The 18,810-nt window shown below is 36.0% G+C and overlaps 1 protein-coding gene across 2 annotated transcripts in view; it reads right to left on the bottom strand.

The window, feature by feature from the left end:
* Positions 1-18,810, bottom strand: part of LOC142345434 (uncharacterized) — an 83,256-nt gene that overhangs the window by 39,211 nt on the left and 25,235 nt on the right. For both annotated transcript variants that reach the window (XM_075397482.1, XM_075397483.1), the window contains exon 3: positions 17,143-17,451. In XM_075397482.1, coding sequence (XP_075253597.1) covers positions 17,143-17,451 — 309 coding nt within the window. The remainder of the gene's footprint in view (positions 1-17,142; positions 17,452-18,810) is intronic.

Genomic DNA, 18,810 nt, shown 5'->3' with positions numbered 1-18,810 from the left:
AACCAATTGCTTCCGGGTTGCCGCTTAATACTTCAACTATTTTTGAGTTCCGGCATGTTGATTGCCTTTTTTTTCTACCAAAGTCCGTCCTATTGATGTACGGTTTTTATTGTTTCCCAAATGCAAGATCAATTGTATTCATTAATTCAGCCAATCGATTGGCCACAACGCCGTTTTTGTTTGCTGCGGGAGGTGTGTCCCCACTGTAGATTTTTTTCCAAACAAAAAAGCGCGTCTTCATTTACTTTTCTTTGACGATCTGTTCTGTCAATCTGACTGTAATAACAGCTGTTTGTAACACCAGGCGGAAATGAAGGCAAGTTCATTTGTGCCTCATGCATTTTTAATTTACCAATTCCTAATCGTTGGCTAATTTTGGCTCAGTTGTGAATGTAGAAAGTCATGCAGACATCGTGACCTCAAATGCGTCAAAGAAATGAAGATAAAATTTGCCTAAGCGTTGAAGTATCAAAGTGTATGCTATCAATTCTGGTTTCAGCTACAATTGTAAGATGTTATTTCCACTTCGTGAATTTGGTTTCGTCTCCGGGTGCTTGGTCAATTCATCGAAACCTACTCAATTCAGTTGACACACGTTGAAACTAAATCCTGCAGGAATCACTATTTTCACTTTTTGGTGACTATTTCTGTATGATGTGACAGGTACCAGGTTATTTTCATGTATAAAAATTCACAATTTTCATGCAAAAGACTCCGGGAGAAATTTCAAGGGAGCCAGTTGAAAGTTTTTTTTTCCGGCAAGATGCTCATTCAAACTTATTTGATGAAATTTAGTGCCCAAACTTTGCTTGCATTGATTGACAAACAATGACAACCGAACCGATTAAACAACCTTCTACTGTTAACCTTTGACTCTTTTTCTCGATTCTTGCTCGGAAAACCATTTTAGAGCAATGGTCACGAGAGAAAAAAATAGTCTGTCTCAAAGTGTTCTCAAAGAGATATTTAAAAATTGGCCTAAAAACTCAAAATTTAGAGATATGGAAAAACAAATGTCAAAAATTTTCACTTCGTTGACGCAGTAATTGATATTAAAACGTTGATCCACTCAAAGAAATTTAAGAGTGCTCCAGTTGATTCAAACTGGTCCTCAAGTTTTACAGTTTAAAAACTGAGAGCACGTCCTTTGGAAAACAAAATCTTGGCAAAAAAGTTTACACCAAAACGGTTAAAATCTCAAAAACGAACTTGCAGACGTCCTTTGGAGATAATGGACCAGAAACCGTCACATTGATTAGCAATTTAGTGAAATCAAGTCCGGTTTCTTGAGAAAAGACTTCAGAATTATGCAAGCAAAATAAGACTCATAAACAATTTTCAGTGGAGCCAGTTGAAAATTATCTCCAGCTGAATGCGCATTCTTACTATTTTGATAAAATTTGGCGCCTAGTTTTGTTTTGTTTAGACCGATAAACTTAGGCGGTTGTTCAGATTAAACAAGATTCAGCTCGTTACGTTCAATGTTTTGTCTTGAAACTTGCGAGGACAACGCTTTTAGAGCCAATGAGCAGGGAGAAAAACGACCCTAATCAAAGTCTTTTAGGAGAACTTTGTCTAATTTTTTAAACATAATGGCGTAAAATGTGATCATGCTCTCACTCAGAAATAGGCAGCTTTAAAAGACCCTTACAAAAGTTTTTTTTTGCTTCTGCGAAGATAATGACAAATTACCCTAAATCAAAATCTTGAAAATTTTCTTTTGATGTCAATATTTCGAGAGACAACCTCAGCACTATGTTGACATCAAAAGTGGTAGTGACAACTGTCATTTTGACAGTTCTCTTTGAAAATAATTGAAACTACAAAAAACAATGTTCAAATGAGTCATAATGTTAGGTTGAAATTGGCAATTTTTCATGACCGACACAAACAACTCAAAGAATATCAGAACTTTCTGTCTCAAAACATAAACAACTTAATGATATTGTCGTTCATCAGAGATTAGAAACGTAAAGTCTTTGTTTAATTTTTCTATTATCAAGATTTTTGAATAGAGTTTGTCGTCAAAGAGAGGGAGAGAGCGAGGGAGAGAGAGAGAGAGAGAGAGAGGGAGAGAGAGAGAGAGAGAAAAAAAGTAGATATAGATTGTTGAGCACTCGCTAGAAATTTTCATCGCCCTTTTCACAGCAAACGCGTTTTACTTGAACATAAATGGCACAAAAATGGGAATAATCAAACGAGGAATTCGAAATACTAGTGGACCTTCATTTGGACAAACTTCAGTGAGAAAAATTCTAAAGTCGACAGTAAAATCAACGATCGAAAATCAGGCTGATCGTGTAGCAACAGACAAAAAGCATGGGATGAACATTTGCAAGAGAGATAAAATGTAGAGAAGACTTGATTAATCATTTTTTTGAATATTTGAAAGAAGACAATTAAACGTCATGTTTTCTTTAAACCGGAATCAGTGTTTCGCGATTGCAAGCTTGTTTCTCCACAGATTACAATGCCCTCTCTCTTCAGCTTTGCTTCGAGCCAATTTTGCTTAGACGGACAATTGGATGTACCTCAAAGTAAGATAATCTATCCAGGTTTATATTACAAAACTGAAACTTGACTGATTTTGAGAAGGAAGTGATTTAAATATAATGAGAAGAATAAATTTCTGGCCTCTATGGATCTGCATTATTTAATTCTCCGGGAATGCTTAAGAGCAACATTGCAGGTACATGTTAATGTTAAAAAACTCAATTTTTCAAAAAGTTGCGATCCTTAGTGCTCAATCAGCAGTAATGAAATATGTCTGAGATAAAAGGTTTGTATCAGGGCATTTTTATTCGTCTGGCAAGAATTTGAAACCTAAGTTGGGTGCTGAAAATGACAATCCTCTGTTTCCTTTGTTCATCAGAGATTAGAAACGTAAAATCTTTGTTTAATTTTTCTATTATCAAGATTTTTGAATAGAGTTTGTCGTCAAAGAGAGGGAGAGAGCGAGGGAGAGAGAGAGAGAGAAAGAAAAAGTAGATATAGATTGTTGAGCACTCGCTAGAAATTTTCATCGCGCTATTCGCAACAAATGCTTTTTACTTGACCATAAATGGCACAAAAATGGGAATAATCAAACGAGGAATTCGAAAAACTAGTGAACCTTCATTTGGACAGACTTCAGTGAGAAAAATTCCAAAGTCGACAACAAAATCAACGATCAAAAATCAGGCTGATCGAGTAGCAACAGACAAAAAAATGGGATGAACTTTTGGAAGAGAGATAAAACTTTAGAGAAGACTTGATTAATCATTTTTTTGAATATTTGAAAGAAAACAATTAAACGTCATGTTTTTTTTAAACCGGAATCAGTGTTTCGCGATTGCAAACATGTTTCTCTACAGATTACAATGCCCTCTCTCTTCAGCTTTGCTTCGAGCCAATTTTAATTAGACGGACCATTGGATGTACCTCAAAGTAAGATAATCTATCCAGGTTTATATTACAAAACTGAAACTTGACTGATTTTGAGAAGGAAGTGATTTAAATATAATGAGAAGAATAAATTTCTGGCCTCTATGGATCTGCATTAATTAATTCTCCGGAAATGCTTAAGAGCAACATTGCAGGTACATGTTAACGTTAAAAAACTCAATTTTCAAAAGGTTGCGATCCTTAGTATTCAATCAGCAGTAATGAAATATGTCTGAGATAAAAGGTTTGTATCAGGGCATTTTTATTCGTCTGGCAAGAATTTGAAACCTAAGTTGAGTGCTGAAAATGACAATCCTCTGTTTCCTTCGTTCATCAGAGATTAGAAACGTAAAATTTTTGTTTAATTTTTCTATTATCAAGATTTTTGAATAGAGTTTGTCGTCAAAGAGAGGGAGAGAGCGAGGGAGAGAGAGAGAGAGAAAGAAAAATTAGATATAGATAGTTGAGCAATCGTTAGAACATTTCATCGCCCTAATCGCAACAAATGCCTTTTACTTGACCATAAATGGCACAAAAATGTGAATAATCAAACGAGGAATTCGAAAAACTGGTGGACCTTCATTTGGACAGACTTCAGTGAGAAAAATTCCAAACTCGACAACAAAACCAACGATCAAAAATCAGGCTGATCGAGTAGCAACAGACAAAAAAATGGGATGAACTTTTGCAAGAGTGATAAAACTTTAGAGAAGACTTGATTAATCATTTTTTTGAATATTTGAAAGAAAACAATTAAACGTCATGTTTTTTTTTAAACCGGAATCAGTGTTTCGCGATTGCAAGCATGTTTCTCTACAGATTACAATGCCCTCCCTCTTTAGCTTTGCTTCGAGCCAATTTTAATTAGACGGACCATTGGATGTACCTGAAAGTAAGATAATCTATCCAGGTTTATATTACAAAACTGAAACTTGACTGATTTTGAGAAGGAAGTGATTTAAAAATAATGAGAAGAAATATTTTCTGGCCTCTATGGATCTGCATTATTTAATTCTCCGGAAATGCTTAAGAGCAACATTGCAGGTACATGTTAATGTTAAAAAACTCAATTTTCAAAAGGTTGCGATCCTTAGTATTCAATCAGCAGTAATGAAATATGTCTGAGATAAAAGGTTTGTATCAGGGCACTTTTATTCGTCTGGCAAGAATTTGAAACCTAAGTTGAGTGCTGAAAATGACAATCCTCTGTTTCCTTCGTTCATCAGAGATTAGAAACGTAAAATCTTTGTTTAATTTTTCTATTATCAAGATTTTTGAATAGAGTTTGTCGTCAAAGAGAGGGAGAGAGCGAGGGAGGGAGAGGGAGAGAGAGAAAGAAAAAGTAGATATAGATAGTTGAGCACTCGCTAGAAAATTTCATCGCCCTATTCGCAACAAATGCCTTTTACTTGACCATAAATGGCACAAAAATGGGAATAATCAAACGAGGAAATCGAAAAACTAGTGGACCTTCATTTGGACAGACTTCAGTGAGAAAAATTCCAAAGTCGACAACAAAATCAACGATCAAAAATCAGGCTGATCGAGTAGCAACAGACAAAAAAATGGGATGAACTTTTGCAGGAGATATTAAACTTTAGAGAGAACTTGACTAATCATTTTTTGAATATCTGAAAGAAAACAATTAAACGTCATGGTTTTTTAAACCGGACTCAGTGTTTCGCGATTGCAAGCATGTTTCTCCACAGATTACAATGCCCTCTCTCTTTAGCTTTGCTTCGAGCCAATTTTAATTAGACGGACCATTGGATGTACCTCAAAGTAAAATAATCTATCCAGGTTTAAATTACAAAACTGAAATTTGACAGATTTTGAGAAGGAAGTGATTTAAAAATAATGAGAAGAAATATTTTCTGGCCTCTATGGATCTGCATTATTTAATTCTCCCGAAATGCTTAAGAGCAACATTGCAGGTACATGTTAAAGTTAAAAAACTCAATTTTCAAAAGGTTGCGATCCTTAGTATTTAATCAGCAGTAATAAAATATGTCTGAGATAAAAGGTTTGTATCAGAGCATTTTAAATCTATAGGCAAGAATTTGAAACTTAAGTTGAGTGCTGAAAACGACAAACTTCTAATTCCTATACCAATAAGACCTAACTCCGAGGGAAATGCAGGTCTTGTTTTAGTTTCCTTGAAGCGCATAGTGTTTTTACTCATTTCAAATACAGTTGAGACAAAAAAAATTGCCCATGTAAAGTGTCTAATTTGATGAACACATTAGGAGGTTAAAGATTTTTTTTGGAGTTTCATTTAGTGTGGTTACATTTTTGAACATCTACCGTTTCATAAATTTTGGAAACCAGATTTTTGTGAGCATTGTTGAATTAGGAAACGCTGCTGAAAAACTTGCTCCGTTATTTTGAATTAGGCAAGTTAAACCTGATTCACTCTTCAGGAAACAGACCTGCTCATTTCGCCAGTCAACTTAATTGAAAGCAATTGGCTGAAATGGGAATTATTTTCTTGTGTAATTCATCGCTAAAATTATTTGTGAAAAAAATCTTTTTTTAACCACCTTGTAGGTCCAATCAACAAAAATTGTTTGCCGGTAATTGAATGGATAAAATGGTATTAGAAACAAGGACAACCGAATCAATTAAAAAACCTTCTACTGTTTACCTTTGACTCTTTTTCTCGATTTTTACTTGAAAAACCAGTTTGGATCAAAGGTCACGAGAGAAAAATATAGTTTCTGTCAAAATGTTTTCAAAGAGATATGGTCAATTTTCGTACAAAAATCGAATAAAATTTTTTCACACTAACAGTACTCAAAATTAAACCTTAACAAACAAGTTTTTGAGACTTCAAAAATGAGAACGAAAAGTTTTCTGTGAAGCGGACTTAAATTACTGTTTTCAAAATTGCCCTAAAAACTCAAGATTTTGAGATATCCAAAAACAAATGCCAAAAAATTTCACTTCGTTGACACAGTAATTAATATTAAAACGTTGACCCAATCAAAGAAACTTAAGAGCGCCCCAGTTGATTCAAACTGGTCCTCAAATTTTACAGTTTAAAATCTGAGACCGCGTCCCTTGGAAAACAAGATTTTACACCAAAATGGTTAACCTCAAATAAAGCCAAAATGCCGACGTCCTTTGGAGACAATGGACCAGAAGCCGTCACATTGATTAACAAGTTAGTGAAATCAAGTCCGGTTTCATGAGAAAAACTTCAGAAATATGCAGGCAAAAAAAGACTCATAAACATTTCAATAGAGCCAGTTGAAAATTATCTCCTGCGGAATGCGCATTCTTACTATTTTGATAAAATTTGGCTCATAGTTTTGTTTTGCTTAGACAAAAATTTTAGGCAGTTGTTCAGATTAAAAATATTCTGTTCCTTATGTTCAAGGTTTCGTCTTGATATTTGCGAGGAGAACGCTTTCAAGGGCAAATGAGCTGGGAAAAAACGACCCTTATCAAAGTCTTTCAGGAGAGTTTTTTCTAATTGTGTAAAGATAATGGCGTAAAATTTTATCAAGCTCTCACTCAGAAATAGGCAGCTTTAAAAAACCCTTACAAAAGTTTTTTTGCTTCTGCGAAGATAATGACAATTTACTCTAAATCGGAATCTTGAAACTTTTCTTTTAATGTCAGTATTTCGAGAGACAGCTTCAGCGCTATGTTGACATCAATTGGCTTTTTGACAGTTCTCCTTGAAAATAATTGAAACTACAAAAAACAATGTTCAAATGAGTCATAATGTTGGGATGGAATTGGCAATGTTTCAAAACATGACACAAAAAACTCAAAAAATATCAGAACTTTCTGTCTCAAAACATAAACAACTTTACGCCCCTGCCTAATGATATTGTCGTTCATCAGAGATTAGAAACGTAAAATCTTTGTTTAATTTTTCTATTATCAAGATTTTTGAATAGAGTTTGTCGTCAAAGAGAGGGAGAGAGCGAGGGAGAGAGAGAGAGAGAGAGAGAGAGAGAGAGAAAGAAAGAGAAAGTAGATATAGATAGTTGAGCACTCGCTAGAAAATTTCATCGCCCTATTCGCAACAAATGCCTTTTACTTGACAATAAATGGCACAAAAATGGGAATCATCAAACGAGGAATTCGAAAACCTAGTGGACCTTCATTTGGACAGACTTCAGTGAGAAAAATTCCAAAGTCGACAGCAAAAACAACGATCAAAAATCAGGCTGATCGAATAGCAACAGACAAAAAAATGGGATGAACTTTTGCAAGAGAGATAAAACTTTAGAGAAGACTTGATTAATCATTTTTTTGAATATTTGAAAGAAAACAATTAAACGTCCTGGTTTTTTAAACCGGAATCAGTGTTTCGCGATTGCAAGCATGTTTCTCCACAGATTACAATGCCCTCTCTCTTCAGCTTTGCTTCGAGCCAATTTTGCTTAGACGGACAATTGGATGTACCTCAAAGTAAGATAATCTATCCAGGTTTATATTACAAAACTGAAACTTGACTGATTTTGAGAAGGAAGTGATTTAAAAATAATGAGAAGAAATATTTTCTGGCCTCTATGGATCTGCATTATTTAATTCTCCCGAAATGCTTAAGAGCAACATTGCAGGTACATGTTAAAGTTAAAAAACTCAATTTTCAAAAGGTTGCGATCCTTAGTATTTAATCAGCAGTAATAAAATATGTCTGAGATAAAAGGTTTGTATCAGAGCATTTTAAATCTATAGGCAAGAATTTGAAACTTAAGTTGAGTGCTGAAAACGACAAACTTCTAATTCCTATACCAATAAGACCTAACTCCGAGGGAAATGCAGGTCTTGTTTTAGTTTCCTTGAAGCGCATAGTGTTTTTACTCATTTCAAATACAGTTGAGACAAAAAAAATTGCCCATGTAAAGTGTCTAATTTGATGAACACATTAGGAGGTTAAAGATTTTTTTTGGAGTTTCATTTAGTATGGTTACATTTTTGAACATCTACCATTTCATAAATTTTTGAAACCAGATTTTTGTGAGCATTGTTGAATTAGGAAACGCTGCTGAAAAACTTGCTGCGTTATTTTGAATTAGTCAAGTTAAACCTAATTCACTCTTCCGGAAACAGTCCTGCTCATTTCTCCAGTCAACTTAACTAAATGCATTTGGCTGAAATGTGAATGACTTTCTTGTCAATCACATTTAAAATTAATTGTGAAAAACCTATTTTTTAACTGACTCGTCGGTTCAATAAACAAAAATTGTTTGCCGGTAATTGAATTGACAAAATGGTATTAAAAATTTTTTGCGAAAACGATGGCAATGTTTTCAACGACCGGCGGTCTGCACTATTATTCATTAAATGCAAGATTGGAAAAAAGACCAAATACGTTGGGATAATAGAAGCTTTGATGGTAATCAATGCACATCAATCGTTTTTCACTAACCGTGAAGAGCACATAATCAATGAGCAAATCTACAGTTCTAATTCTCTTTACGCATAAATAAGGCTTTTGTCTCTGCTGTAACAAAAGACAACCATCTTCAAATTAACACAAAAAAGAAGATCTGCTAAAGAGATGATGTCACACAACGCTAAAAAAGCAACTCCAGAAAGCAGCAATTTCTTGCCTACAATTTGCATCACTATACATAATATAGAAGGGAATATTTGTGCAGAAGGCACAGTATGCCAAAGCCGGTTGAATTTCAAAGGGAATCTTCACATATTGTTGCTTTTGAAACATCATGCAATTGAGTGTTTCTTTGAAAACAAACAAAAGAACACACAATGTGAAGCTGCTGATATCATGCAGGGATCGTCGTTCAAAAAAAACACATATCCTAGGCATAAGACTTTTTTTACAATCAATCAAATACAAGTGTCCATTCTTTGCACGAATACAGAGCTTAAATGATATTGCTAGTAATGGTCGATATGCGCGAATAATGATTAGATTCTTCTACAGATTTTACCGATGATGGAGTGGACGACATTGTCCCGTTCACTATTGTCATACGGTATGGATAAATCATCATATATCTATAACCGTATTCAGTTCAGTTTTACCCATTTGAATGGCAAGTGCTAATGTTGTTTAGTTTAATTTCAGCTATCAAAATCTTCATCACTTCTTGTCTGTTCATGCTGTCTGTGCAGGAAATTGTCTGTTCAGCTTAGAAACAAATCTTGCAGTTCCTTGCTGTCTTGTGATTATGTTATGAACAAAACTTTCATTTCCTAAGTTGTACTTTAATCTAATCATTCCGTAATTTGCATTATTGAAAATCAGTTCTAATTTAAATCTAGTAATTCGCTTTTCAATCGGACTCAGTCGAATAGGATAGCGCCAATCGCGATTAGCCAAGTTGACAATTAGAAAATCTAATTGTAGGTATTGAATTTCCATATGTGGTGCAACTGCCGAAACTGATTTGAACTATAAGCATTCGCGACTCGATTGGAATAATCTGTCGCAATCGAGTATAATATGGCGCAGTCAGCAGCTGAATCAAAGAAGACGCCCCTTCATCTAGATGCGTTTTTGGGAGAAGCCTACTGCCACCCCTCCATTGACGTGGGATAAATGGACTCAACAGTGGAAGCTAGCCTTGCTAGTAAAAGAGGGAATTCAACTCGACAACCTTCTTAACAATCCACCAACAGCGGTAACATACCCACCCGAGCCAATTTACGAGGAACCAGTGGAAAATCACACGCAAGCAACGGAAAGGGATAGAAAAATCCGTAACCAAGAAACTCAAGGTAAATTGGCAAAATCGATGCACAAAGATTGAGGAAATCGGTATCTTGTGCGGAGATAAACCTAGGGGGATCTGTGAGCAAAAATCGATATCTTTGTTGTATTTGAGCATTGGAACGGAGGGACGACGTATCTTTAAATGCAAACATCCTCATTTTCAAATAGAAAAACAGCCATTTAAAGAACTATGGCAAGCAAAAGAGGATTCTTTTACAAAAGTGAGAAATATAACTTACGACCGCTTTGTCTTCTGTTCTTGTAGACAACAGAAAGGTGAATCTGTTGAAATTTTCTACGGTCGTTTAATAGAACAAGCCGTAAACTGCAGTCTAGGAAGTGAGGAAACTACCCTAATTCGAGATGTTTTCATACTAAAAATGATAGATCATGAAACCCAAAAGAAGTTGTTAAAGGAAACAGTTGAACCATCTAAAGCGCTTGAAATAGCAATCCAGATGGAGATGGGGGCACAAAATCAGCAAAAAATTAATCAGAATTTGATGTCAACTACAAACTCAGTAAATGTAGTTAACAATTACCAGACATGCAATCGCAACGCGAATGCCCAACAATCCAAACGAAATTTCACGCGATACCCATTTGTGCCCCAAAACTACCAATACAGCAGCACCTGTATGAATTGCGGCCTACGATGGAGTCAAAATCACCGACAGATTTGCCCCGCAAATGGAAAAAAGTGTAATAATTGTGGAATAATTGGCCATTTTGCGAGAAAATGTCGAAAGCCAAAACGATCACAGGGACAAACACATAAAACCCTGCAAACAAACGTCAATCAAATTGATAAGTCTCCCAAAAAACAGTGACGACGAGGAATCCATTAACTACATAACTAGTTATCAGCAACTATACGAGCAAGTATACGATTCGAATTATGACAATGACTCTGACGACTACGTGGCGGCAATCTCGTATGATTCGGCAAATCAGCTCGAACCTCTTATTGTCAAAGTACAATTCGGAGAAGTAAAAGCAAACGCTATGATTGACTCTGGGAGAGCGGTTAGTCTCATAACGAAAACATTAGCAAATCAAATATTTGGATCAAATAATTCGAACTACACAATCTGCGAACTGGATCATCAAGAAAGAAAAGCGAGATCTAAAAACATTTTCAAACGAACCGATTAAAGTTCTTGGACATCTGGAGGCAACGGTTGCATACAATAATTGGATTGATAGAGAAGCCATTCTGACAGTGGTGGAAAACGGTCACAAGATCATCATTGGAAGAGACCTCTTCCTAAGCCTTGGCCTCGCAGTGGTACAACAACAACATTCAGAGAACGGTAAATGTGTTAATATCATTAATAATCCTGCATTCAAAATTAAGGAGACAATCGCGGCGCAATTTCCTCATTTAGTATCAAGAATTGGCTTGTCCAAAACACATGTAGCGAAATCAAAATTTCCTTCAGAAGTGCACAGCAAAGCATCAAAAAGGTCGGCGCGTTCCAATAAATCTACAACCTAGAGTCACAGCAGAATTAGAACGTGTACAGAATGAAGGTCATATCGAAAAACTATCTAGTTGCTCTGACGAACATTTCATATCTCCTATCGTAATTACAGTAAAAAAAGATCAATCTATAAAACTAGCATTAGATTCTAAAGTACTAAATAAAGCAATACACAAAAACAAATATCAAATGCCCAACATTGACATGTTAACCGATACAATATCACAACATCTTACTAACACCCAAAATGACTAACAGGCATATTTCACCACGTTATACCTAAAATATGCATATAGTCAATTAAAACTACACCATGACATTGCAAAACACTGTAATTTCAACATTATCTGATGTGAATCCACCGGCACTTATAGATTCAAAATTGGATTCTACGGTCTTACTGATATGCCGGCAGAAATTCAGAAAGCAATGGACTACACTTAAGTAGGTTTACAAAACACCTTTTGCTTTTTAGACGAAATCATAATCGTTAGTACCGGAACTGAAACAGACCATTTGGCATATGTTACAGAATGCTTAAAAAAGTTAGACGAAGATAATTTAGAAGTAAATCTTCAAAAATGCCATTTTGCAAAAACGGAAATTGAATGGTTAGGATACACAAACTGGAATATCACCATTAGAAAGCAAAACCGCAGCAATATTAACAATACCACCACCAACAACACTAAAACGTCTCCGATCCTTTCTCGGGTCAGTACATTATATTGGTAAGAAGTTCACTCAACACTTAGCACAATTATGCCATCCACTTAGACCACTTCTCAAAAAATCTATAAAGTTTGTTTGGACGGAAGAACACACCAAACATTTTAATTTAATAAAAGAAAAATGGCCAACAGCACAGAAAACAGCCATTAAAATCCAAAATTCGATGTTCGAGTTAAGTGTGACGCCTCACCTTCTGGATTGGGTGCAGAACTTGAGCAAAATAAACCCAAAGGCTGGAAACCGATAGCATTTGCTTCACGATTTTTCAACTCAACAGAAGAACGCTACAGTGTTAACGAACTAGAACTATTTTGAATAGTCTGGTCAATCGACTATTTCAAATACTACCTGTATGGAAAAAAAGTTTAATGTAGTAACGGACCATCGAGCACTAATGTCTATTCTAAAAGAGCACGGATCAAACAAATCGTAATATAGTCGACTATCTAGATAGATAGATAGATTACTTTCGTACAACTTCACAATTGAACACATGCCGGGATCAAAAATGGGTTTATAAATACCACTCGCACAAGAATCGCTCGCTTTTTGTCCAAAATAGATCCACAACTCACTTAACCTTGAATAATTCTATCAAACCGCTTCACGCAAGTAATTCAGTCAACCCTATCAACAAAATGCCAAAAACTGAAGCTACTCGATCGAAATCTACCCCAACGAAGGCAAGAGTAACATTCTCTGATACAACTCCTTCTATCACCGGCACAAATACCTCCTCTAACACTGAGACCCCATCAGGCAGTTTGATTGAGGAAGCAGATGACATCTACTTCACCGAAACGCTGAATAAGGTATTTAGCAGAAAACTTTTGGCCATACTAACTGGGAAAGACGCTATTCTCAAGGAGGTGAGAGACTGCGTAATCCGAGACGACCCCGACAGACTTCGAGAAATAAGTCCCTAATTTTTCTCCCATTGGCGGGATCTTAGTTTAAAACATGGCTGTGTCTATCTTGACGAGCAAATAGCAATCCCAAAAACCATAAAGGACGCAGTACTTGAGGACATACATTAGTTTTGTCATGCATTCACTTGCAAAGAACATTTGGTGGCCGTATATCCATCTGGATATAATGGCAAAAGCCAGTGGGTGCAAAGCTTGCACGGAAATTGGTTAGAGTCTTAAATCACTGATTTCGCACCACAAATGGACACCTTTACCAAAATGCGTCGAACCAAATGACGAAATACAAGTAGACTTTGGTGGACCAATACTTAATGAAAAGGGTATAGAACCATATTTCACACAAGAATCGATAGATATTCAAAATATCCCACAGCAGAAATAGTAAAAAACGCCTACGATACACATGTAATCAAATTCCTATATATATATATATATATATATATATATATATATATCCTATATATATATATATATATATATATATATATATATATATAATTGCGGGGTACCTAGAACAGTTAGATTAGATCAAGCTAGATGTTTTACAGGAAAAAAGTTTGAAACTTTCTATATAGAAAATAACATTACACCTATATTTGCACCAGCAAACGATCCCAGAGCAATTGGTCTAGTAGAACGCCTTATTCAAACAATTAAACGACAATTATCTTGCATGAAAACACAACTAAACAAAAATTTACATTAGAACATTCACTATATGCAATTATACAACGACTGAAAATTTCAAATCAAAAAACAATAGACATCACACCATTCGAAGCAGACTTTGGTAGAAAATGTAATACGCCTACTTCTTATATCACCACTAAACCTAATAACAAAAATCTAAATTATAAAAAAATAATTTAACATTATTTAGATGAAGACACGATTCCAGGCCGTTTGTATTTAACGGAGGAACAATGGGCAGATACAGCCCTCTGTTCGGACACTGAGATTGAGAAAGTCATCTGTGCCGCAAATGCCCGCGCAAGAAAAGAAGAAAAGAAATTGAAAGACGGAGAGCAACGATTGATCAAGTCAGAAGGAGTGTTCAGGCCAATTCCGTGTTCGGAAAGAAGCATCCAATTAAAACTAGCCAGAAAAATACACGAAAGCCAGCGACAAAAAAAGAATCTCGATGGACTTTACGAAGTGCTTGCTCCCGGAAGTACGGTGTGCAAATTCAGCCCAACCACGAGCGTCATTAAAGAGCCGAATTGACAAGAGGTTCGGGTACGAAATTCGGATATCGCACAAGAGCAAAACGAGATACGGAACTTACAAAGTACATAGAGAGAAGACCAAAGAAGATATACGAAAAAATGATCGAGCAGAAAATCAACAAACATAGACGAGACTTAATAAGAAAAAACACTGGGGACAAAAAGATCAAGAGAAATAGAAAACAGGCTGATGATATTAGTGTGGTATCTTCAGGAAGATCCTGTATCTCTTCAGCTAGTAATGTGGCACGATCTCTAAAAATGAGAATTCCGAAGCGCAATCCAAAACAAGACGAAGCTTTCATCAATAGACCTGACCTTACTCAAATACTACATTTCAGCCTACCTGCTCCAATTGCGCCGCCACCGCTTAATCCAAATGAAGCTGGGCCATCCGCGGTACAAATGGCTTCTCCGCAAACACCCACTCCAATTTTACGAAAAACAAGCAAACGACAGTTCACTATAAGTGATACGTCTGATTCTGATACGTCTTCCGTGAGAAAGAGCAAAAGGACTCTTAAACAAAAGAAGTCATCACAGTCGTTGGTGGAGAAAATTAGAAATACAGAAGGGTATTCAACGGAAATTCCTGAGTCTAATTCTGACTTTATTGGACAGGTTTTGCCACGAAACCCTAATGAAAGGTGGACAGTAGACCCGAACCCAAATCTCCCAAGAGAAATGACGGTCTTGCAGGCAGAAAATGAAGAGGACTCAGAATCCGATTAAAAACTCATTGAAACTTTATGAACTCTTTATATTTTACATAGTATTTATTTTTTTATTATTTATGTAACCGGTGAATATTTATTAATTTTCTTTTCTCCAAACAGGGGGAAGTGTCAGTTCAGTTTTACCCATTTGAAGGTTCAGTTTTGTGTATTCAGTTCAGTTTTACCCATTTGAAGGGCAAATGCTAGTGTTATTTAGTTTAATTTCAGTTCATCAAAATCTTCATCACTTCTTGTCTGTTCATGCTGTCTGTGCAGGAAACTGTCTGTTCAGCTTATAAACAAATCTTGCAATTCCTTCCTGTCTTGTGATTATGAACAAAACTTTCATTTCCTAAATTGTACTTTAATTTAATCATTCCGTAATTTGCATTGCTGAAAATCAGTTCTAATTTAAATCAAGTAATTCGCCTTTCAATCGGACTCAGTCGAATAGAATAGCGCTAATCGCACCGCGACTAGCCAAGTTGACAATTAGAAAATCTAATTGTAGGTATTGAATTTCCATTTGTGGTGCAACTGCCGAAACTGATTTGAACTATAAGCATTCGCGACTCGATTGGAATAATCTGTCGCAATCGAGTATAACAACTATGATGACATTCGAAAGAGATGAGGCGCTCTGTTGAAATGTCCTACTGTGAAAGCGGTGCATATAGAGGTGGTACCCTACTTGGATATGGACAATAGTCTTGATGAAATCACTCAGTTGTTTTGTTGTACGAAGAAGAGAACAATGTACCTTTGTTAGACATATTGAGACAAAATTTGTTGCAGCTGACCTGGAGTTTGCTGAGTGTGTTGTCCCACGGAAGACATAAGGGATCGAGGAGTATTTGGTTAAACAAAGTATCAAATCGAACATAAATTAACACGCACCGTTTCACTTTAAAGACGTGTGGGAGTGATTAGTTAAGAATTAGCTAGAGGAAACGCATTTAATTCAGGATTATGGTTTAGTAACCGAGGATGTTCTTCAAACAAGCGCATTGCTGAACAGACACTGAACATCAGACTGTTGGCTCCAGTCAGTTCAGACTTCAAGGACTTAGAATTGCTGACACAAAATTATGTCATGCTGTGCAATAAAAGTTTTTAACCTTTACCAGCACAAAATTAGTTTTGCAACCCTTGCACGACCACTACTAAAAACTACTAACAGTTTGGATCAGATTCTTTCCCGGGCCAAGTTTTCACCCTTAATCCATCCCTAATTAGCTGGGATTAGAGTGTAATGAAAATTCAACTCCTATTTAATGGAAAAAGAGTGTAAGAGTTCAATTTTAAAAAATTACAGTGTATTTACACTTTTTTCTCCAATCTTTTTACACTCTTTCCAAAGAGTGTAATTTAAGATGGACTGATAAAAAATTACACTCTCACCATTATAGCCAAAATGAAATGTTAAATTTTTGTAGCAGTTGGCGCAAAGGTGAATGCAAAAAGCGAGAGTAACATGCTGGACATAGGGAAGATCGGGGCTCGATCCTCACTACCTACTTCCACCTTTATTTTGTAAAATTGCACTCTTGTAATTGCACTTTTCCACCGTTAATTAAGCGGAGAAGTAGGGGTGTATTTTTTTTACACTCTTTACACTCTTTTCAACTTTATTTTTGGGGAAAATCGTTGGCCCGGGTTGCAATTGGCTCAGAACAAAATCATTTGCTATTACAGAATATTGAACAATTGTCCTAAACAATTAAGACTTCGGGTGCCGCCATATATATGTTGGACATTTGGCTTTATGGAATTTTGATGGCTATATTTTCATTGTGGGGGAGGCTATAATGGTAAAGATCCCACGGTTGTTATGGACCTCTCTTAATTTTTCAACAACTCAGCTTCGCCACAGAGTTAAATTTCTTCTCGGAAGCAATGAGACCCGTTTGTTAATACGGATAAACCAACTCAGTATTTTTGCCGTCAGTGAGAACGAAGACAATCTTGCGAATGCTGGTGTCTTTGAGTCGGGAATTGGGATCCGTTTTGATCATAGTGGCTGCCTGCTTCACTCCAGCTGGGATGTTTGTTCTTCCATCAGCCAGTTTGCGCGCTTTGATTGCTTTGCTGAAAGCATTGTAGTCCATGGTGTAGTTGAACACTTGGCCGACCTTGGTTGCAAAGGTAAGGTAGGCCAATTGGCTCGCTTTTTTACTCATAGAAGCATTGAACTGGTCAGCCACCATCTGCACATATTGCACTTGCATGCTCCAGTAACTAAAGCGGCACAAAAACTGCCACACTCATTAAAAGCGTATACCGATATCAAACTAACTGCTTTCACACATAAAAGGGGGGGTGGTTTCCAGTGAAATCAAAATTGATACATCTTGCCAAGACATCCCATAGTAGAGGATTTTGGTTTATGAGAAGACCATCCTTCATCGACATGGGGTAAAAAAGACAGCGTTTGACTGATATGTGGTGTAAAAAGTGAAATATGAAGCAATCCTCATCGAGATATAACTGTTAAGAAAACAACAAGGCTGGGCACAATTTCCTGAAACAATCAGCTATGTGAGTCACGTGACAAACGCAAAAATTATGACGATTTTTCGAAAAAGCGAAACAAAAAATGATATGACAGATCCTGATTACTCAACCACTAAAAATGAAGGAAATCAAAGATCTGACTTGTTGGAGCTGAGCTTGCGAAGGAGTGGAAAATAGAAGCAAATTAGTCATAGTTTTAGTTACAATTAAATTTTCAGCTTAGTCACATATTAAGAAGAAAAACTGGAACAAACCAGCAAAATAGCAGAGCCTGTCGACGAACTTTGTCGGTCCCTTTGATCCTACAATGAAATCGAGCAAAACAGGAAAAATATTACTTGGATTGAGCGATTATTCAACTTTTGGATGAAAGTTTTTTTTTTTTGGAAATATGCAGAAATATGCACTATTAATCTCAATTGAATTCTTTCATTGTGTTTTGCACAGCAAAATTGGGGTCTAAATAAGTAAAAGAACAGTTCCAGAATTTTTTTGGCAATGCCAGTTCATTCACTGGCGTAAGCCTAAAGTTTTGAGCGCTAATTGCCTTAGGCGTCTCAGAACTATGTTCTAAAATATACTTAGAGTCTAGTGAGCCATAGGACTATAGGATGCTAAGAACTCAATTCACCCCGATATAACTTCTTTATCCGTTTTTGAGGACCAAAAATCAGACAGCCAGACAGAAAAGACGGTCAGACAAAAATTTGGCGGTACCAAAAACTGCATACGGAAGACTAGCTAGATTAATACAATTGTTACAAACTTCGTTTGAGAGCAATTATAAGTCATTCAATGTCATGTTTTTTCTTAAACTTTGGCCTTGTAAACATAAAATGTTAATTATGGCAAATAAGAAGTCTGTTGTACAAAACTCTTCTTGTAATAAAATTGATGTCTCTGGAATGTGATCTATTTTGTTTTCAAATTTTTTTGTTAAAAATATGGACAAGGGCAAATAGAGAGACATAAAATTGTGTATGTTTCATTTGCAATTCCACCAAAACGTTTGTTTCACCAGAATGACTCTCAGAACGTTTTGCATTAAATTTTACTGTTGATGACAAATATTAATAAAAAGGC

Source organism: Convolutriloba macropyga, chromosome 9 (genome assembly GCF_964194025.1).
Source record: "Convolutriloba macropyga chromosome 9, txConMacr16.3, whole genome shotgun sequence".
NCBI classification, from domain to species: Eukaryota; Metazoa; Xenacoelomorpha; order Acoela; family Convolutidae; genus Convolutriloba; species Convolutriloba macropyga.
Note: the sequence above shows the minus strand (reverse complement) of the source record. Positions and strands in the feature narration are given on the sequence as shown.